The sequence below is a fragment of the Myotis nattereri genome (assembly GCF_964212035.1).
Source record: "Myotis nattereri genome assembly, chromosome: 3".
Lineage (NCBI taxonomy): Eukaryota > Metazoa > Chordata > Mammalia > Chiroptera > Vespertilionidae > Myotis > Myotis nattereri.
Window position 1 is genome coordinate 12,893,754 of NC_138077.1, and position 22,723 is coordinate 12,916,476.

At 38.0% G+C, this 22,723-nt stretch overlaps 1 protein-coding gene across 1 annotated transcript; it reads right to left on the reverse strand.

Annotated features, from left to right (window-relative positions):
- Positions 1-20,724: 20,724 nt before the first annotated feature.
- LOC308517394 (guanine nucleotide-binding protein G(i) subunit alpha-3-like) lies at positions 20,725-21,683 on the reverse strand (the record flags this gene model as incomplete). The annotated part of the gene is made up of 1 exon (XM_081088544.1): positions 20,725-21,683. A coding segment is annotated over one exon (600 nt), but the record flags the coding sequence as incomplete, so codon positions are not given.
- Between the last annotated feature and the right edge of the window lie 1,040 nt (positions 21,684-22,723).

Sequence of the window (22,723 nt, forward strand, 5' to 3'; positions counted from 1 at the left end):
TTTCTGAAATTCATTGCAGACATGTCCAAAATAGATGGCCATGAACAGGACTTTGTTTCTTATAACTGCTTATCACGCTAAACTAAGTAGAGTTTCTATAAGTTAAATGAAATTTATTGACTTATAAGCAGACTTTTTTTTTCTTTTTTCTTGGGTTGGCCATGGGCAAATTAAATGTATCTGGATGAAGAAAATTTTCCCAATGAAATAAATCCCATTCCCATGGATTGATACAATAAAACACAGGAGAATAAAGAATATTCATTGATAATGAAGCACCCTGTGAATGAAAAGAAAAAACACATTTTATTTTGAACAGGAGGAAAAATAGCACTGTTTCTCTGCACCAAACAAACCCTCCGTCAAAATACTACTTCATAGTCTGGCTGGGTTAGGGACTATTACCTAAATGGGAAAAAAATGTGCATTTCAATATTCTGTAGATTACATTTACTACTTAGAGCCCATAGAAACAAATGCTATACAAATGCATAATTCAGTAATTGTTCATGGATAAGTGAATTTCGATTTTTATATCCATGATTAGAGTTTTGGAAATGTAATAAAATTAACATCATCCATTTTTTCCTTCTAGAATGTTATACATTATCTTACATAGTTTCCTTCGTAAGTAGAATTCCAACAAGTACTTACATTTTGGCCCTACACATTGGTCTAAACAAGGCTCACTCTCCTCACAAAAGGCCCATAAAGTAAAATTGACTGAGTCAAATGTTCTCTCTGTTAATGTGGTCTACTTGGGAGGTCACATCTTGTTTCTGATCCTCAAATTTGATAATTCTACCGGGGGGGGGGGGGGGGGGCGGGGAGCAGGCAGCAAGAGGAAATAACTGTCCCTGTGGGACAAGTAAGAGGTGGTCACAGAAGAGCGTATTTGTACCTTCCTGTGGAGAGTGACATGCCAAGTTGATGAATAAAACATGGGCTTAAATGCTAGGAACAGAGGACAGAGAAAAGGCCGTGAACAATCAACTAAGCGTTGACACTAGAAAACTACACACAAAGGAGTCTCCATCCTGGAAAGGGCATAGAAGCCAGAGTGAAGGAGGCGCAGGTATCCTGGTGCTTGGGAGAGTGGAACAGGGGCAGAGGAAACATAATAAGGCTAGAGATAAGTTCTGAAGGCTCCGAAGAATCACTTTTCTTAGCTCTGTGGGGATTCTTTTATTGCAGCGGTACTATGTATGCGTCACCTCTATATACTGCCGGATGCTTTGTTCCTGCTCTTTTAGTCAATCCCTGGTTTTCCACCTCTGCCATGGTGAGTTCTGAGAATTGTTGCTTCTACGTGTTTCACCTCTGTTCACAGGCTTGTTGCCTGCTTCAACCCTCTGTGACAATTTGCTGCTTTTTTCCCTTGGGGGTCTCCCCAGCTGATGATGCCTGGTCTTTCTTCAGCAGAGTTGAGTCCATGCCCTTCCTACAACTTGCACTCAGACTCAACATGGCCAGCATGGCAAATGGGCTGAGTCACAGCTTGCACTAGACATACAGATGCATAAACACTCACACACCGTTCACTGAAATCGTTCCCTGTTGTAGTCCACGTTGTTTCTGCTGTAGCTTAACCTTCAGTTGTTAGTTTCCAAGGTAAAAATTCCCTGCGTACTTGCATGCACGTACATAACCTCAGTGTCCTTTGGAGTCAGTGAGATCTTGGTCCTAACCCCCAATCACCTCTTTCTCAGAGCATCTAAGGTGGGTGATGGAGGTTAATGTGGTGGTGGAGGGTGGCTTGCAGCCAGTGAGCAAGGCGGATTTATTTTCAGTTTCCAATGTCTCTATCAAACTTCCAATGTGTCTATTCGAGCCCTATATCGAACTATGAGGACATTTTTACTGACTATTTCTGGTTGGAGATTTCCTTGATTCAGCAGTGACACCCCCATAGCCTTCTGGCTTAGGGTCAGGGAGTGTGGGTGACTCAGGTTTGGCTTAGACAGTTGTACCTTTTTCTAGGAATCTACCTTAATCCAGGGTATCTGCTGCCCTATTATCAAGACATCTCTTTAAATTTTGCCAGGTTTCCACATAAGATTTAGGGGAGTTTTCCAGTATAAACATATTCTTTTGTTTATGGGAAGAATATGTTTTGGTTGGTCTGTTTCACATTCTTTAGTGGGTCAACATCACTGGCATTATAATCCCAATCCAAGGTTATAAGAAGTTGATTACTAGTCAATATCTCATCTATATCTTTTCCCATGTAAATTTATCTCTATAAGAGAAATCTTCTCAAATAGAGCTGAAGTGCCCTTTGGCCAGCACAGAAATCCAGAGACACTTCAGTGTCACCCCCCCAACCCCAATAAATCTAAGGAGAGCAGGAGGCCCAGATCCCTAAGATGTCCCAGATGATGTCATTTTCCCTTTATAAGCATTGCATACCTTTTCCCTCCTCTCCCACGGGAACCAGCACAAGATTGACCATTTTCCTGGACTCTGTCCACCCCGTCTTAAATTTCCTTTATGTTTAGTGTAGGTGTGCATCTCTGTAACTGCATGTGAAAAGTGTCCAGATTGCTGCCTGCTCTGGACAGATCTTAATGCTGGTTGTCACAATGCAGTGGACCAGAGGGTGACTTCTGGGGTGTCCTTGAGTAGGGTTTCCTCCCCAGGGGAGAGTGTGCCATCCCTGGACACTGTCCCATCTTTGATTCTGCTTCACATCACTCAGCTGGCAACCTCTCATCCAATTCCTTTTAAGTTGTAGGCAACTGAGGGGAGAACCTTATTTCTATTGAATATACAAATGTATCACTGTCACCATTTTATTCACCTTGATTTCCCTCAAATCATTTTAATCAATGTGCAGGGTATTCATCTTTCTCCTTCCAGAAGGCGATGTATTTGTCAGTATCATATGTTCATTGCCAAAATTGTTAAAAACTATGAAGGGCGTGTGCTTGTAAACAAATGTAATCTACTTGTAAACAAATGTATGGATGCTATAAATTGAGTATATTATTTTTCTTTACTGGTGTACATACATGTAATTTTCACGGGCATACAAACTTCTGTAATTTTTTAAGGCATGATGTAGATGTCTGCAGGGAGAGACAGCATATGGATGGCAGAGACAGCATTAAGATTACTCATTAAGTTACTTGGCAGGGTTTGTCTTTTTGGCATTGATATTCAGAAAAAGTAGGCCAATCTCTCAGTGTTACAATTTATAAATTATATGAATTGGAAGAAAAATGCATAGACCTCTTTTCATGCTAAAGAATTATGTTAAGGGCAATGGAAACTTAAGAGAAAATAAACAAGTGGGACTACATCAGAATAAAAAGCTTCTGTACAGCAAAATAAACCATCAACAAAACAAGAAAGCCCACTGCATGGGAAAACATATTTGCAAATGTTATCACTGATAAGGGTTTAATCTCCAACATTTATAGGGAACTCATACAACTTAACAAAAGGAAGATAAACAATCCAATCAAAACATGGGCAACAGACCTAAATAGACACTTTTCAAAAGAGGACATACAGAAGGCTGAAAGACATATGAAAACATGCTCAAAGTCACTGACCATCCGAGAGATGCAAATCAAAATGACAATGTGGTATCATCTCACACCTGTCAGAATGGCTATCATCAACAAATCAATAAATGACAAGCGCTGGCAAGGATGTGGAGAAAAAGGAACCCTCGTGCACTGCTGGTGGGAATGCAGACTGGTGTGGCCACTGTGGAGAACAGTATGGAGTTTCCTCGAAAAACTAAAAATGGAACTCCCATTTGACCCAGTGATCCCACTTCTAGAAATATATCCCAAGAAACTAGAAACACCAATGAGAAAGAATATATGCACCCCTATGTTCATAGTAGCACAATTTACAATAGCTAAGATTTGGAAACAGCCTAAGTGCCCATCAGCAGATGAGTGGATTAAAAAACTGTGGAATACTATGCTGTGGTAAAAAAGAGGGAAGTCTTATCATTTGCAACAGCATGAATGGAACTGGAGAGCATTATGCTGAGTGAAATAAGCCAGTCATTGAAAGACAAATATCACAAGATCTCATTCATTTGTGGAATATAATGAACAACATATACTGATGAACAAAAACAGATCCAGAGACAGAGAAGCATCAATCAGACTGTCAAACCTCAGAGGGAAGGTAGGGGTGGGTGTGTGTAAGGGGGAGAGATCAACCAAAGGACTTGTATGCATGCATATAAACCTAACCAATGGACACAGACACCAGGGAAGGTGAGGGCATGAGTGGGGGTTGAGGGGGTGGAGAAGGCAATGGGGGAAAAAGGACACATATGTAATATCTTAATCAATAAAAAAATTATGTTAGATAACTGGAATTCCCAATTAAATTCCTTTAATATTGCATTTATTCATAGGAAAAGAGTATGGGCCCTATAAAGAAAATAACATGAAAGTCACTCTTATGGTATATAACTAATACTACTTGTCCAATAATCTTTTAAATAAAATAATCATATCTGTAATTTTCTCAGTAATAACTACTTAAGATTGGCATCTTTTAGCTGGCAAATGATTTAGCATATTTCCATTTTCCACTTTCTGTCTGTGATGATTGGAAACTTGTTTTTAGAAATGCGTAACTGCCTAAGAAACTCTTTAATGAACAACTGCTACAAAGGTATCCATTCTACTTGAGGAGCTGTCTGTTTGCACTGTGCTTGTGGAAGCAGAACAGTGACATAGGGGCATCCATAAGGGATGTTACCCCCTGGTACCTGAAGATGAAAACATACGGGGCTGCCTTCACAGAAACATTCCAGAAATCATCTGGTGACTGAGTCAATTATTCACTTGAAGACACCTTACCTAATGAAATCCTACACCAGAACTTTCCAGGGTGTTACTTTTGGGAAATAAAAGTGCTCCTTTAGTGTATTGGTCTTTGTTTTTAAATGAAGAAAGTTAGACTCAAAGGACACTTTAGTAATGACTCTAGAAGGTGGATGCAGTGCACCGAGCTGAGGTTGCACCATGTTATTTACACTCTTACCAGAGCAGGTTGGTTGCAATAAGCATGTTTGAATCGTACAGAATAAAGCATATTAAGTCACTAAATCTCTTAAATGCACGTGTAGAAGATGAGTTAGCATTCCAAAAGCATTGGTAATATTTAAGTTACATTGTTACCATAGATATTTGCTTATTTTCATCTTGGGGAAATGCAGAGAATTCAGTATCACCATAACTGTAGCTTGGAGCTATCACTAAAGAGGTGGGTAACTTCCTAGAATATCTGATCCCATTTCAGTAACCTCTGGCAAGTCTAGCCTCAGATTCAACACCTGGCACATGAGAGTGATAAGTGATCGCTTCATAGGGGGAATTAGTCAAAATCAGAAAGGACACTGAAGTGAGTTAAAGAACAAAAACAATTCAAGTAATACCAATATGTTAATGTATATATATATCCTTTTATTTAACTGATTTTATGTTTTCATTTTCATTTTTTTAAATTAATTAATTTAGTTAGCTGATTTTAGACCAGTGTCTGTGATCCATCTGTTCTGGAAAATATATTTTGGAATATTATTTTATGAGTTTGAGGAGATACTTCTACTGATGATCTTAATTACTTGTGAGATCATATTATGATCCTAGAGCAGTCACCCCTGCAAGGATCCCTTAGTCAACAATATGTTCTATTTTGTATATACACATGTTCTCTGGAGAATTGTTATTTTTAAATCATGATAGATGTTGTCTTCTCTCTTTTAAACATAAGTCTGAGTTCGGTCGTTTAATGCAAAGAATGCTGACAGCACATTCCGGCTAAGCACGTCCACAAATTCAATCTACAGTGTGCTGTATGCTAAGTGGACACTGATCAGATGTTTTTTGGGGGAGACATTTTTGAAAAGAAGGAAACAATTCTTTAGAATGGCTGGCTGCTGAGGAAAGCTACTGTCCTCAAAGAGAGAGAAACCTCTGAACTCTTGGGTATCATCCCTTCTCCAACTCCAAGTGTGAAGTTAGGAAAACTGGAATACTGAATTGTTTATGCTACGTGCTTCATTCCTCAGAATTTCTAATGTTATACAGAAAAAAAAAGGAATGCTTAAAGTAATCAAAAATGTTCTTGGATGAGAAGGGTCTACGAAAAGAAATTTGTTGTTAATGGGTGTAATGCTTGTTATAATGGATAAACAATTTTGCACTCAACAAAGGCAATGGGGGTGCACTTAGCACTTTCGTTACAGGCAGAACGTGCAGTGCATTACAGGTTCTTGAATGCTAACACCACTTGCTGAAATGAAAGCCCTGAAATGTGCAGCCCTATGGCCATCGCTTTATAATTGCCTTTTGTTTTTTCATTAGCAGTTTACAAAGCATTTGACTAGCGTATTATATTTTGCAAGTGGATTACACAGAATATTTTCTATTATTCTTCTGTTCATTAGCATTAAGAGCTGCTAATATATATTAAGCTCCAGGATAACATTAGTATTTCAGTTCAATTGAATCCAATTTCTGCAATTATATTTTAGCAGAATAATCTACACAACAGAGAGAAACTTAATATTGGAATTCAGTTTGAAATTAAGACACAACCTTTAACGTAAGTCATGGATGACATACAGAATTAACATGGCTACATCTAGTTATCAAAAGGTAGCTAATAAACAAGCTAGTAAAATTTCTTTGTTCACTACATATTTGTTGAGGGCTTATTACATGTCAGAAACCACCCCAGACACTACCTATATAGCAGGGACCAAAACAGACAAAAATTCCTTCTCTCACAAAAGGTAAGGAAAGGTTGACTGAAAGAAGACAGTTTAGCCAAGACCTGAAGGAGGGAAAACGTGGAGCCACATGGCTCTGTGAGAGAAGTGTTGTGGATGAAGAAGAGCGTAAGCGTGCCTGTTGGGCACAAGCTTGGAGTCAGTGTGGCTTCTAGGACCATAAGGGAGTCTAATTTTTAAAAAGGTAACAGGAATTGGATAATTTAGGATCACAACCATATGATCTTTCATGGTCTTGTGATTGGTTGGGAAACCATCGGATGGTTTTGATAGAAGGTATGTCTTCTGTCTTAATGAGTAATTTTTGCTACTGGGAGATAAAACACTGAATGGAAGGAGGAGGTAGAACAGAGAGACCAATCAGGCTGCAATTAAAATAAAGGTAATGGTGGCACATAGCAGGATGGTAGCGGTAAAAGTGATTTTATGGGAATATGTTTGAAACATTTAAAAGGTGAAATCAATAGGATTTACTTACATAAGAAATAAAGGGAAGAGACAAGGAAGCTAAAATTTTCTTTTTCATTTTATAAATTTTTAGATCTTTTAAGAAATGTAGTCAACGTTCTTGGAAGGTGTACCCATGTCACATTCCTACATGCTTTCTTAGATCTGCATGATATTGAGTTCTGGAGAGGGTTAAAGATTCGTGATCACTTCTTTGGTCAAGTTTTGGTTTATATAAGAAAACTTTAAGTCAGTCTTCTCAGAGTATTTCCTTGAGAGCTCATCAGCCTCCCCCTTTCTCCTAGAAAAATTCTAACTTGCATAGGCAGCTTAGTAATAAATACAACATTTTCTTTATATATTAATGCCTCTTATTCTTTTATCTATTTTTAACTGAGCCATTACATCACTGTTACAAAATGCCAGGTGCAATATCTGATTTACACATAAAGTTTTATCACTCATTTGGTTCTTACAACAACTCTTTTTTAAAAAAATATTTTTATTGATTTCAGAGAGGACAGGAGAGGGAGAAATAGAAACATCAATAATGAGAGAGAATTGCCAATTGGCTGCCTACTGCAGGCCCCACACTGGGAATCGAGCCTGCAACCTGGTATGTGCACTGACCCAGAATTGAACCCATGACTTTTTGGTGTATGGGATGACCAACTGAGCCACATTAGCCAGGGTTCTTCTTCTCCACCCCCCCCCCCGCCCCATTATTTATCCCAGATGGAGGAAAATATGAAGACAAAACAACTAAATGCAATACATGATCCGGAACTGAATTCTAGGATGAAAAATGAACCTAATGAGAGCTTATGAAATATTAATGTCTATATTGGTTAACAGTTCTGTATCAATGTTAATCTGCTCTTTTTGAAAATTTACTTTGGTTTTGTAAGGTATTGCCACTTGAGGAAGCTGGATATGTAAATAGGCTCTGTACTAATTTTGCAATGTTTTTACTAGTATGTAGGTATGAAATTATTTCAAAATAAAAATTAAAAAGTATATATGTAAATAAAATCGATTTTATTTCAAAAGAAAGAAACAGAGGTTAAATTTTGGAAAAATATAAATCTATATCCACAAAACTTGATTTCATTGATTGTACTGAGAAAGTAGAGAATGTAGACATGATGGACTTAGAGAGAAGGGCTAAGTGAATAAGCAGAATATATAGCCATACACACATATCATTTCTTGAGTATGGGACTTTGTACTTGCTAAAGTAGACCATAATCTTACATTCTCTATCAACCATTAACCTCTTATTTCAAGCTTATGTACTATGAGCATTTATAGAAAGAAGTTATGTCTTCTACTAAATATCTATTTTTCAAATTTGTTTTAAATGAGGACCAAATTATTAGCCTGCTGCAGGTGCCCCGTGTCGCTCTCCAGGCCTGACATAAAGCTTTAATGTCAGGCAGTTATCAATTGGATTAAGGGCATTTATAAGTTTTCAGAGCTGCTTCCAATTTCTATGCACTTGCTTTCTGTTGAAATTCATTATCCTGAGGGGAGGGGGGTCATTTATTAAAACAAAATCGTCTTTTCTTACACTTTAATATTTAAAGTATGTTTATCACTTTCCTGTATTTTCTTTATACCCTTTCTACATTTGAGATCCAGTTTAGTGCTTTAATCTACCCTGTATCAAAAACTATAAGAAACTAATTTAAGCCTTTGATAGAATATAGTTCATACTGTTTATGTTTGAAAACCCGATTCTTTTTTCTCCTGCTTTGCAAACATCTGGCCAAGTCGAGGCTGCTTAATATGGTAGACTATTACTTTTCAATCCTCCAATCACCAAATTTAGATAAAATAGAAAAAAAGGAACCGGTTACACCCAAAAAAACAAGATGTGCACCACCATGGACCTGAATTGCAATAGAAAAGCATATTTGTGCTTGACGGGGAGGAACAGAGCTGTTGGGCTCTAGGGCAGAAACCAGGACACACCCTGAGATGTAAATTATTTGGTGTGAAGCCCCATGAAGCTCTCAGGATTGCTAGAGGTACAGTGGGCCTTGAAACAGTTAAGCTAGAGCCTCATGACCCCTGAGAGGCTGTTGCATCCTCTGAGCTCCTTACTGGGATGCTGGATGGAGAAGGGTTCTGGGGCAGCTGGGCCGTGGCCAGGGCACCTGCCAACGTGAGTGCTAGATCTGCCGAATTCCCTGTGAGACTCGACTCCAGGCACCAGCTGAAGACTGGGTGCTGCAGTTAACAGAGAAAGATGGCTATAGAGGATGGAACATGTACATACCCACAAATACACACACATACACAATTGCTATTCATTTTAGCACTACGATAATGGGATCTATGTATTTATGATTATATTCATGTTTGATGTTTGCATTACATTATATAAAAGACAGCAATATAATAAAGGACAAAACTTTCTAATGATATTTGGAAACATCTAGGAACATAAAATGGGGCATGAGGGAAATGCATATACAAATTAAGTCTTATTCAGGAAATATTTAAGTATTGTTTTTCATTTATTTTTTGATATCTCATCTGCTTATAAGGGAACAAACACAGCTCTTTGGTTGTGCTGCACTTCTATTTGCTAAGATTGTTAGATTAAATTTCTTATTACTGCTACATACAAATAGAAAATCATTAATATGGCTTAGTTTTATACTGATGAAATCTTAATCAGAAATAATTCTTAGGCAAACAATTTCTCTTATATCAAAGGAAAAATACTTTTTTATCTGGTTTTTATTCACTTTTATTGTACAAACAGTTTTAGATAATATATTAATGTCTCCTGAAAATAGAAAAAAAATAAAACAGGATTGGCTTGCAAATGTTAGTCTAGAACAAATGTTAGTCTAGAACTATATACATGTAATAATGAGGTTTTTATTTATTGCACATTTAATTTATTTTGATAGCATCACGTTTTATTTGCTTCTGTATATAATGAAGAGCATTACTGTCAACAGGGTTCCATTTTTTGTAAACATTTTAGCACATACACCTAGTACTACTCTATTTTTACTTTATTTGTCATTTTCTTTTAAATATATCTACTTTTTCCAAACTGGACACCAAAGCCCACTAGAGGTGGCACAGCTAACTCACATTGCTGTTTTAAAGGGTTATTTGTAAATGATGAGTTATTTTATTTTTTTTTATTTTATTTTTTTAAAAATATATTTTATTGATTTTTTACAGAGAGGAAGGGAGAGAGAGAGTTAGAAACATCGATGAGAGAGAAACATCAATCAGCTGCCTCTTGCACATCTCCTACTGGGGATGTGCTTGCAACCCAAGTACATGCCCTTGACCGGAATCGAACCTGGGACCTTTCAGTCCGCCGACGCTCTATCCACTGAGCCAAACTGGTTTCGGCACGATGAGTTATTTTAAATTATTGGGGGAACCACTGACATTTATTGGAAACTGTAAAAACCTCTCTCTCAAAGTAGTTCATGGTTTCTACACCAGTTCACTAATGACTTTTCTATGGTGTCCTATTACAGTGAAATTGGGTTTCGGTGATGACTGAGAAATGACTAGAAAAGAAAATGAAGGTGACAGGATCTAACTTGCTTTGGAAGTTTGAGAAGAAGCTCTGTACCAATAGGTGTTAAGTTGTTATGAAATACTTAAGTTGTGGGCTTATCTGCTATAAATAAAACTTTATTTCCTTCGGCCTGCCCTAGAGCAAGCATGTCAAACTCATGGCCCAGCCAATATAACGGTATGTAAGAAACGTTTTAATAAAAATTTCATAACTTAGTTTTTACAATATCCTGTTTTACGTAATTATTAATAATGAACTTACAGTGTTCGATAATGACTGATTGCTATACTCGTGTTGCATTCATTTCCCTTACGCGCCTTATGCGCAGGTGCACCATTTCTCTCTACTAATACTAGCCTCGACTATTTTAGCAGCTGATTGCCACATCATTAGTCTTGTACTGACTTGTTTAGTGTGCACAACAGGAAATATTTTGCTTTTGCAGAACAAGAAAAATAGGTTTATTTGTGTTACTCTTATTAATTTGTGTAGTTATTCAGTGTCTGGTAAGTTAATGTTCAAGAAAAAATATTAACTTTTATTTAAATGTTCTATTATTTTATGTTAATGATTACTCATTTATTTCAGCCCTTTGTCTCTATTGAAATAAACCTACATTTCTATGAAAATTGAAGCTTTTGTTTTCTTGTGGCCCACATAAACTAAAACCTTGTTTATTTGGCCCATGTTAGCCTTTGTGTTTGACATGCTTGGCCTAGAGATTTGGAAAATGATTGTTGAGCTAATTAAAGATCCCATAAACAGAGCAATCTGGGGAACCTGTGAAGTATACTGTATGTTTTTCAGAACATAAAAGTATCTTAAATAAATGTTTGTTTTCCATCAATCCAAAAGAAAAACAAAACATTTTCTTAATGTATATTTAGTGTCCATTATTCCATGCTTAAAGTCAGGGCTATCCCTTTTCAAATAAATTGGCAGCATGTATACACAAAACTATGATGAGATTTCTATAGAAAGATATTGTGTGATGAGTTGTGCATACTGTAGTCACACACACACACATGCACACACACAAACACACACAAACATACACACACAATTGTTCTGATACCAGTTGTGGCCTGTTAGACTCCTAGATTATGGAGAAAATAAAGTATGACTAGGAAAACACCAAACTCTATGCAAAACTTTGTTGACAATTATAAACACAAATATATATATTTTCTGGTTCTGCTCACACTTGCTTTGTGGGGATCACAGTGTCCACCAAAGGCATCTCACATAAATGTAGAATATTCCAGACTTCAGTCTCTGTAGGCATTTTGTGGTATGTATCAATGTCCCATCTATTCCACCGGGGCTTTCTGTGCCTGTAGTAACCGTGAAGGTGCTGATACCTGGTGAAGGTGTGGGCTCCATGGCAGTGCCGCCCCGGCTGCCATCTGTGCCAATGTCACTGCTGGTGCCTGAACTGGTCCCACATTCTCTTTATTCTGTAAAGTGCATTAGATAAGGATCTTCCATCATTAAGAAAGTGCCTGGCTGGCATGGCACAGTGGTTGAGCGTTGACCTAGGAACCAAGAGGTCACTGGTTTGATCCCCTGTCAGGACACATGCCTGGGTTGCAGGCTTTATCCCCAGTGTGAGGCATGCAGTAGGCAGCCGATCAATGATGTTTCTGTCTCATCAATGTTTCTATCTCTCCATCCCTCTCTCTTACCCTCTCTCTAAAAATCAATAAAAAAGAAAGGGACAGAATACTCTTAAGCCTTGGCATATTATCCCATCTTTATTCATTTGTCAACTACTTAATGTGAGCTTTCTTCATCATGAAACACTATCTAATACAAATTAAATATTTACAGTAAAGACTCAGGTAATAGCATATGAAATACATTAATTGTTATTCTATGATCTTTAGGACTTATGCTTCCATAAATTATTCAGAGGTCATTTTAAACTATTTACAATTTTAAGCCTGTTCTTTAGTATTATATAAATAACTAGGTAGTATAACCAGAATTTAAGCCTTAGAATAGGTGTTCTAAATCAATGAAATTTTCAAACCTGGTACCAATTAACACTCTTAAATGCACATTTGAAAGCAGAGCACATTTTCTTTCCCATGTTCTGACTTCACCTCTACAGGCCCCGAGTCGGGAGCAGTTCTTCATCAGCAGCGGCAGTCACATCTCTCCCCACAGCGTCAAGTTCACAGGATGCACCTGCTCTTTGTGGACAGTGAGAAAGGGGTGAGAATTTTAGAAATGGTCAAGTGTAGGCTACAGAGATTTATGTGTCTTGTTTATGTACCAGTTGAGTAGCAACTCAAAAATATTGATGTATGGCTCATTATAGGATTAAAATAACTAATTATTGTTGATGATATTCATTGTAATAATGCTGAGACTGCCCAACCTACAAAGCTGTTATTAAAAATTAAAGTTAAAATAGCTTCTGCAATAAATTGGAGTTGCTGAGTCAAACTTAGAGGGTGGTAAAGTCACACACAGTGCTCCCGAATTACTCTCATTCTATTCAATTTGAAATTTCAAATCAGGTTAAATCAACGTGAACGTTTCCCCATGTACTCTTCAAGTATTTGATTTGCATTCTTTTTTATTATTATTGATTTCAGGGAGGAAGGGAGAGATAGAAACATCAATGATGAGATAGAATCATTGATTGGCTGTCTCCTACACACCTGACACTGGGGATTGAGCCTGAAACCCAAGCATGTGCCCTTGACCAGAATTGAACCTGGGACCCTTCGGTGCCCAGGCCGATGCTCTATCTACTGAGACAAACCAGCTAGGGCGGATTTGCTTTCTTATTTTAACTTTTACCTCATTCTCTCATTGCTGTGTAGTGGGACTCTCAGCATAAGCATTTGTTCTATTTTTTTCTGTTCTAGTGAGAAAGGTTCCAGATGGCTTCTTCAATCATTGTTAGCTCAGAAGGAAACTAACCTTCTGCTAAATAACAATTGTTTTTCTCCATGAGTAATGGGAGGCATGTGAATGTCATATTAGCTGTACTAATGAAAGAGTTTAGGGAATTTCAGATGACTGGAAAAAAGTTTATTTAATCAGGCAGTTGGTGTCGTTAAGATAAAAAATAATGTTATCTAAAACCTGGAGTTTGGCTTCAGGTCCACAACAATTTAAGCAAGGATTTCTCAACCTCAGCCCTGTGGATATTTTGGGCCAGATAACTCTTTGTTTTGGGGGTGGTGGGGGCTGTACCCTGTATTACATTTTTATCAGCATTATTGGTCTCCACACACTAGATGCTGAAAGGACAAAGCAGAAATGAAATCTCCTCCACTTTATCTTGTAGGGCTGGGCCCTCAGCCTAAACCCCCTCCCCTTTCTGAGAGTGACCACAGGAATGCCAGTCATATCCTAACTCCACCAGCCACCACCTGAGTGGTCCAATGAAGCTCCAGGAATGCAGCTAAGGTCCTAATAAGGCTATAGTGGGGGGCGGCTCAAACCTCAGAATGTGTTGGTCACTTCCTGACTTTTGTGCTGTAAAACCCTGACCAGAGTGACCAATCTCTGTAACTCACGTCACTTACCTAAGCCCACCAAAATGACTAGCCCTATATAACCTTTGTTCTCTTGGGACTCGGGGCTCTCTCTCATCCAGTAATGGAGGCAGAGGGGGACCAAGCCCAGGCTTGAATAAAAGACTCTGTGCTTTTGCATCGGACTCGGCTCCCTAGTGGTCTGTCTTGGGGGATTTTGAAATCTGGGCATCACAATGCCAATGGCAACCCATTGCCCTAGTTATGACAACCAAAAAGTTCCCAGATTACTAAATATCTCATGGGGGAGAAAAATCATCTCTGGCTGAGAACCACTGGTTTAAACCAAGCTTGGTACAAGGTGCCTGGTAGTGACCCATGATTTGGTGCTCAGCCTCACAGAACACAGAACAATGAGGGCATCCGAAGCTGTGTCCCAGGAAACCCTCTAGCAGTACAAGTGCTGACAGAATGGCACAATCTCCCTCAAATAGTCAGTGACCAGCACAGGGAAATTGGCCAGTGGTAGACCAGTTGCCAGAATTTGCACTGTCGCAAAAGGAAGCAATAGTAATACCAACTGATCAAATTTCAGAATCTACTCAGCAAGCACCTGGAGGTCACCTGAGTCTTTACCCTATGGGGGTTTCCTTTTAGAGATCATTAGAAACGATGCAGAGAAACTATTGTCAATTTGAAAAAGTCCATGATTTGGCATTTTGAGTTTATGGATCTAATTTATTCCAGTTATACTTTGAGATCCCTATCTTAAGAACAATGAATCTTTATGCAGCATTTTATAGCCATTGTCTCAAAGCCCTTTAGGCTGTGGCTGTAACCTTGGAGGATGGTATTCACAAATGATTACATTGAATACCTAGCTAAATCCAGGATGCTCTGTCCTCATTAGCTTATAAAAGGAACAGTTCCATGGGGAGAGCCCCCAACCCCCAATAGGAAAAACCTGCTCTCTCTCTCTCTCTCTCTCTCTCTCTAATGGGAAAATTTTTAAAAAAATCCCCCTCGTGTCCCTTTGTCTCTGGTTTATATATGCTGCAGTTCTCTGAATCCGACCTTTTCTTATTGGTCCCTTTCCTTAATTTGGGATCCCCATGTCTCCCTCATTGGTCATTCTGCTACATTGAATTATTTTCAAATCTCAAAGCCCACGTGGTGCTGCCCCCCTGCTTTTTCTCCCCCTTATCTTGATGGTTGGAGTCACTTTTGATTTATCCTATGGTTTTCTCCCAGTTGTGCTGGCAGAGAAAGCCTTACCTTATAGCTCTCCCAGCACTCAGGTCAGGGCTACTTTTGGTCTAACTTATGGTCACTTTAATTGCTCAGGCCAGTGATACCTCTGTCTGTCTTTGGTTTATGGCTGTTTTAATTGCTTAGGCCAGAAATATTTCTATCTGCCTGTGGCATTTCTCTTTCTTCTGTACAAGTAAGATAAATACCCTGGCGTCTTCAAGTCTCAATTATGTATTCCTCTCCCATGAACCCTCCTCATTCCTAAAACTCCCTAAACCTGCCTGTTTGTCCCTAAAACTCATTTCAGTATTACAGATGCTCCCTTTGTTTGTTTGTTTGTTTTCACCATTGACCTCCTCCACCCTGCACCCTCCCCTCCCAGGCCTTCACCACTCTATTGTCTGTGTCCTTGGGCTATAGATATATGCATACAAGTTCCCCAGTTAATCACTCCCCATCCTCCATCCCCTGCCTTCCCTCTGGAACTCATCAGCCTGTTAAATATATTTTTATTAATTTCAGAGAGGAAGAGAGAAGGAGAGATAGAAACATTTACGATGAGAAAGAATAATTGATCAGCTGCCTCCTGCACACACAGTACTGGGGACAGAGCCCACAACCTGGGCTTGTGCCCTGACCTGGAATTGAACACTGCCCTGGAATCGAATTCTGACCTCCTGCTTTATGGGTCAATGCTCAACCACTGAGCCACACTGGCCTGGCTACAACGTTGTGTGTGTGTGTGTGTGTGTGTGTGTGTGTGTGTGTGTGTGTGTGTGTGTGTTTAAAGTAAGGAGCATAGCAATAACAAGCTGAGAAATATTTTTTAAAAAAGTGTATGAAAATCTAATAATACTTTTACTTAAAATGAAAGGATAGATCAGAAAATTAGATTTAGGTATTTCCACAATGCACTGCATAGCAGAGCAACCCAGTAATAGGATGACCTCTTTCCCAGGCACAGAATACCCTAGACCTACGCCATAGAAACAGAACTTTTACCATTAGTCTTATTGCATATCCAAGAGCATTTGAAAACACATGACATCTTTGAGCAAGCAAATATTAAAGGAAAAGAGAAGGTACAGGAGTTGACTATGCATACCAGTTCCGGATAGATGGGAGAGCAGGTAAAGGGAAAAGAAAGACTAAGCTAGTGGACACTCTTGCACCTAGAAGGAAACTTTAGGAGTAGTGAATATGTAACCACTTCTGAATCTTCCATCCCCACACCTTAACCTAGCAACACTGGAAGCCTGAGGTAGCAGCACCTTGTAGGGGGAAAATCACCCTGCATTGAACACCTGTGGGAGGTCTGAGCAGGGATCATGAAATGTGGGATATATGTACTGTGCGTCAGACTGCGTAGAGCCTGTTTCAACAGTGACCTTGTGTAAAAGTGAGTTGCATCGGCACTCACTGCCTAAACCAACTCAGCCTGTCTCAGCTGGGATGTGTACTTTTTACTAAACTGACCCTGGTTGTTTGTGGAAATGAATTACAGAAACCCAGGGAAATGAATTACAGAAAACTCGAGAGAGGACTATTTACTCTGTGAAATAATTATTATTGCAGTAATGGATTTAAATGTAAAACTCTTTAAGAAGAAGGCTGATGCTATGATGTGTTCAGCCGTCCAGTTCATCACAGATGCACACTGTATCAGAAGCTTGAAAATTGTGTGTGTGTGTGTGTGTGTGTGTGCACAAGTATACTGTGTATGTTTGGCTTTAGCGGAGAGGTATTTACCTACCTGCTTGCTGTCTGCTGTCTTCAGAATCTCTAGATGGCTGGTCAGCAGACTCCTGCACACCCCCAGCTGACAGACACTCAGTGAGTCACTGGCATTGTGATTAAGGACAAACTGCTCTCCCACTCATCCCCTGTGCACCCTCGGGCAACTTTGGTGACCTCTCTGTTCCTCAGTTTCCCGCCGGTGAAATTATAACATAACCACCGTCAACATTAGAGGACTGATACGACGAAATGATAATACGTGTAACATTTTTGATCAGTGCCTGACGTATAATAAGTACTCAATAAACATTAGCTGTTGTGTTAGGGATGAAATCTATTGCTATGATTAGGAAAGAACAGGAAAAAACCATAAATCTCATGTGTACTCTAATAATGGTCTTAAAATGAGTAATGTGGACACTTTTCCAATCATAAATGAATTTGCAGGTATGGATCAATAGTCACCTGTCAGTTGCTTGAAACTCCATTCTAAATAAAAAGAGATTTACTGCGTTTGGATTAATAGGTTGTTGAGTACTTTGTAGGGACTTCATATCAGAATCACTTTTGTCATGGGAAAAGTAGCCTTTTTTAACCCAAATAAACATTGTCTCCATTTCTGAGGATTTCCAGCACATACTGCAAAATGTCTTTCCATATTGAGCTCAGAAGGATAGATGTGGATTTAATCATCTTTGATTAATAGAGTTAGAAAGCATATATACTAGTAAATGCATTCCATTTCTCCCTTATGGACATGGATTGCAGAATATGTGTCCAATGTATTTGGGCACTGGGAAAATTTTGTATGTTGACGAGGATATTTCAAGGACAAGGAAAGAGCATGTGAATAGCCTCCAGGTTTTTCTACCTGAATGGTGGGAAAACTGGTAGCTCTAAAAGCTTAAAATATACCAACTAGTGAAAAGCGACTAATTTCATGTCAATATTGCATTACTCTCCTATGGCTGCTGTAACAAATGACTGAAAACTGGGGAGCCTAAAACAACAGAAATTTATTTTTACAGTTCTGGCAGCCAGAGTCTGCAATGAGACGTAGAGGACTAAAGCCAAGTCCTATGCAAGGCTGTGCTCCCTCCGGAGGCTCCGGGGAAATCTATTTCTTGTTCCTTCATCTTCAAAGTCAGCTGCACAACATCTGCTCTCTGACTCTGCTTCTCCCTGCTCCGGCATCAGGACCTCCTTCTCTCCCATTTGTAGTCCAATCTCCTGCTTCCCCCTTTTCATAAAAATAATTGTGATAACATTTAGGACCTGCTTGGGGATAACTTCTTCATCTTAATATTTTTAACTTATTCACACGTTTGTTGACCCTCCGTTCCATATAACATAAAACTCATAGATTCCAGGATGGGGACCTATATTATTTTTCATAGAGGGGCACCATTCAGCTTACCATTAATAGGAAAGTATTATTGGGAAAAATTTTAATTTTTCAGACATCAAAGTAAAATTGCTAATTTGATTGGCATAACATATTCTGAAAAAGCCCCATATAGCAGTTATAGTTTTGCTGTGTACATCAATAGTCACACACACACACACACACACACACACACACACTCTTCCAATCTCTTAAAGACATTATTAAAATAGCTAATCAATATAAATTGATGTAATCAATTCTACCCCCTTTCTTCCTGTTTAATTTTATTCTTAAAATTTATTTTTATAATTTACTTCCATATCAACATTTGTAAGGACAACTACAGCAACATTTTTCATTCAAATTTGTTATATCATTAGTAGATGGCTAACCTCTTAGAAAATGGAAATTTGTAATTGCAAATATTTACCCTCATTGTCTGTCCTTTGGGGTAGTTAATTAAATTGTTCAGATATGTGAAATAGATTCCAGATAATCAAGAATAAGCTGGCAACCAGGCACAAAAGTTTGCAAATTAGCATTGAATAGGATGTCTATAAGTGAATGTTGTATTGGTCAATTCTGGCTTCTATAAAAGAATTACATAGAGTAGGTGGCTTAAACAACAAACCTTTATTTCTCATAGTTCTGGAGGTGGAAGTCTGAGATCAGGGGGCCTGTATGGTCAGATGATGGGTGAGGGCCCTCTTCCTGGTTTACAGATGGCTGCCTCCTTGCTGTATTCCCACAAGGGAGGCTCTACCCTAATGGCCCAGTCTAAACCTAATTACCTCCCAAGGCCCCACCTCCATATGCCATCACATTGGGAATTGGGGCTTCAATATATGGATTTGGGGGGGGACCCAGACATTTAGTTCCTAGCACGTGGAAAGAAATTACCCCCTAAAAGTATTTGATTACAGAAAAGATATTTTACCACACATACTTAGGATATGTTGTTAACATAGAAATTATTTGCAACCCATTCTCTAATCTTTTAATATTAACATCCAATTTGTATCATTCCTTGAATAACAAGAACAGACTAATTTTTCTTTAATTTCTTGAAAGAAATTAATGAGTCAAAATTAATGACAGGATTAATAACTACATTCTTAAAATTATGAAACTTCCTGACAGCTGTCAGAGGGGAGCAGGGATTATGGGTCTGGGTGATAAAGGTGAAGGGATTAATAAAACAAAAGTTATGGTAATTAAAATGTTAAAATTTATTTTTCATCATCAGGGAAATATGTTGAATAATTAAGAAATTGAAATGGTACTTTATAGGTGATCACAAAAATGCAATGCTACTCAAGTGATAAAAGCTTAATAAATGTATATCTGAGTGTACTACTTAAAATTTTTTAAAAAATGATCTTCTCTCCACAATGAGACAGATTTGATTTAGTTAGTACTTACTGGTGGTTTTCCTAATGTTATTAGATTTGTCATGTAGAGTAATTACAGACTATAACTGAGTGAGTAAGTATTATATTAATTATAATATCCAAATGAATCTGTTAATTTAACAAGGGGTAAATGTGTACCTCTTATCAATTATTTTAAAATATGTAATAACAATGGGGTTCTTCATAACACTTCATAAATACCCAACCAAACCTTGTCAATTAATTTAATTAGCACAGTAAAATTTAGATGTTCATAAAATATCCTGTAGAATTATGCAGTCATGTTGTAAAAGAGAAGCTTAATCAAGTTGCAGTATAAAGGAAAATGACTTTTCCTTTGTAGAATTTCACTTGACTGAGAAAAATAAACAGATACTATAAAATGTTAAGAGAAGCATTAAAGTTCCTTATTTACATAGGGCATAGATTCTGTTTTAATTCATTTTGGGGATGATGTCTATAAATAAATGTATGTGTAAATAAACCATAGAATTTTCCTGTTAGGTGATTCTGAAGTTTTCTGGTTACCTCGTAAAAATGGTATGCATGTGTATTTATATGTGCACATATGTGTGTGTATATGTATTTTTTTTTTTTTAGTTAAGACTGTGGGTTTTAATAAAGATTCTTTTGCAAACAAAGAAATAAAATTTTGTATTCTTGATGGGGGGAAAAAAACCTTATAAAAATAAACTGATGGTCTGTTAACAAGGAAAAAAAAAAGCTACATATTGAAGTTCTGGAATGCAGCACCTCAACTTCACATCTGCTCTAACATCTGAGATTTTGAAATCCAAGTGATGTCTTGATTCATACTTTACGGCTGTCCAATTCCATGTTTGACTTGAGCATCTCGTGTCAATTAAGAGTCCCTCCTACAGAAGATCGTGCTAAAGAGCACTAGAGTTCTGCATGCTGCCGCCACCCCTGGTCCCGGTCATGCTCGCTGCTGCCAAGGAGACAGCAGGAGAGGTCTGGTCTCCACACTCCACATGTAATGACTTTGGTTCCACGCCCACTCGCTTCAGTAAAGCCCACACTCCTTCAAGTTGTGCTTAATGACGACATCCGTGACAGCGTCAAAAACAAACTGCACGTTCTTGGTGTCGGTAGCACCGGTGAAGTGGGTGTAGTTCCCCTTGGTGTCCTTCCTTCTGTCCAGGTCTTCAGACTGGCACTGGATGGAAGCAGCTGCCTCTTCGTACGTGTTGGAACCCGTGTATTCTGGATAACAGATAGTTAATGGACTCTTCTTTTTTTTCCCCTCAAAAACATCTTTCTTGTTGAGGAAGAGAATGATTGAAGTGTCTGTAAACCATTTGTTGTTACAAATGCTGTCAAACAGTTTCATGCTTTCATGCCTTCGGTTCATCTCCTCATCCTCAGCCAGAACAAGGTCATAGTCACTGAGGGCCACACAGAAGATGATTGCTGTCACCCCTTCAAAACAGTGAATCCACTTTTTTCGTTCTGGTCTTTGGCCGCCTACATCAAACATCTTGAAGTACAGTTCTTTGAAGGTGAAATGAGTTCCCACAATGCCTGTGGTCTTCACTCTTGTCCGCAGGACATCTTGCTGAGTTGGAATGTAGTTGGTTTGGGATATTCTTTCCAAATCATTTAGGTAATATATACACACACATAATGTATATATGTAATGTTAATATACATGTATACATATATACAATATTTAAAATTTAAATAAACTCACCAGTTGTTGATTTACACATTTTTACGTGAATACATTTTGAAAGACAAGATTAAAGACAGGAAGCCTAGATACCATAATAAAGTGCCTCTCTAACGATTTTGTCTCTAAAATATAAACTGTGTTCAGTCATCAAGGATAGAGAAGTGTAATAAAATTAAATTTCCAGTTATTTTAGGGTTAACAATATGATGAGAAACTTAGTGTGATATTCCTACATGAAGGATGAAAAATATCTGGTTGAATTATTACAATTACAGCAATAACTGTCATCTTATCACAAAAAATAACCCAATAGATCTTGCACATGAATAAGATTACTAAAGAATTTGTTATGTATAATACATAAAATAGGTTAAGGTCCTGCATCAGTTCATGGAGTATTATATAGCTCAATATAAATTTTCACTGAGTATAACTAAAAGTTTTGTTTGAGAAAATAAACAAGGAATCTTATTGGTGGATAAGAAATAGCAGAAATACTAGAAAAATTTTTAGTATTCAAAGCTGATTCTGCTAAGAGGATGGGCATACTCTGATTTAAAAAGGAAGAATTAAAAAAATTAGCTGCATTTTGTATGTCCTCCTTGAGCCATGGAGAATCATGTCTAAGAAGAGGATACAGCAAAGAAAGAAAATGATGATAAATAATCGACTTAAATTTTTATCCATAAAGACTATATGCTTAGATAAAGCAAAAGTTAAACAGCTCAAACGTATTTTTTTGCCCTCGATTGGATCACCCAGGTGATTTGGAAATCTTCAACTCTTAAATTGGAATAATGTGGTTCTAGAGAGTAATGGAAACTCCAGTACTCTGGAGGAAGAACAACACTCCTCCTTAGTAGAGAAAACGATATCATTCTATCATCAAGTAAAGAAAGGTAGGTTGGAAACTGCAATAATAATTGTTTCTCTAACAATAGTCCCAATGTCTGAAAGTCTGAATGGTTAAT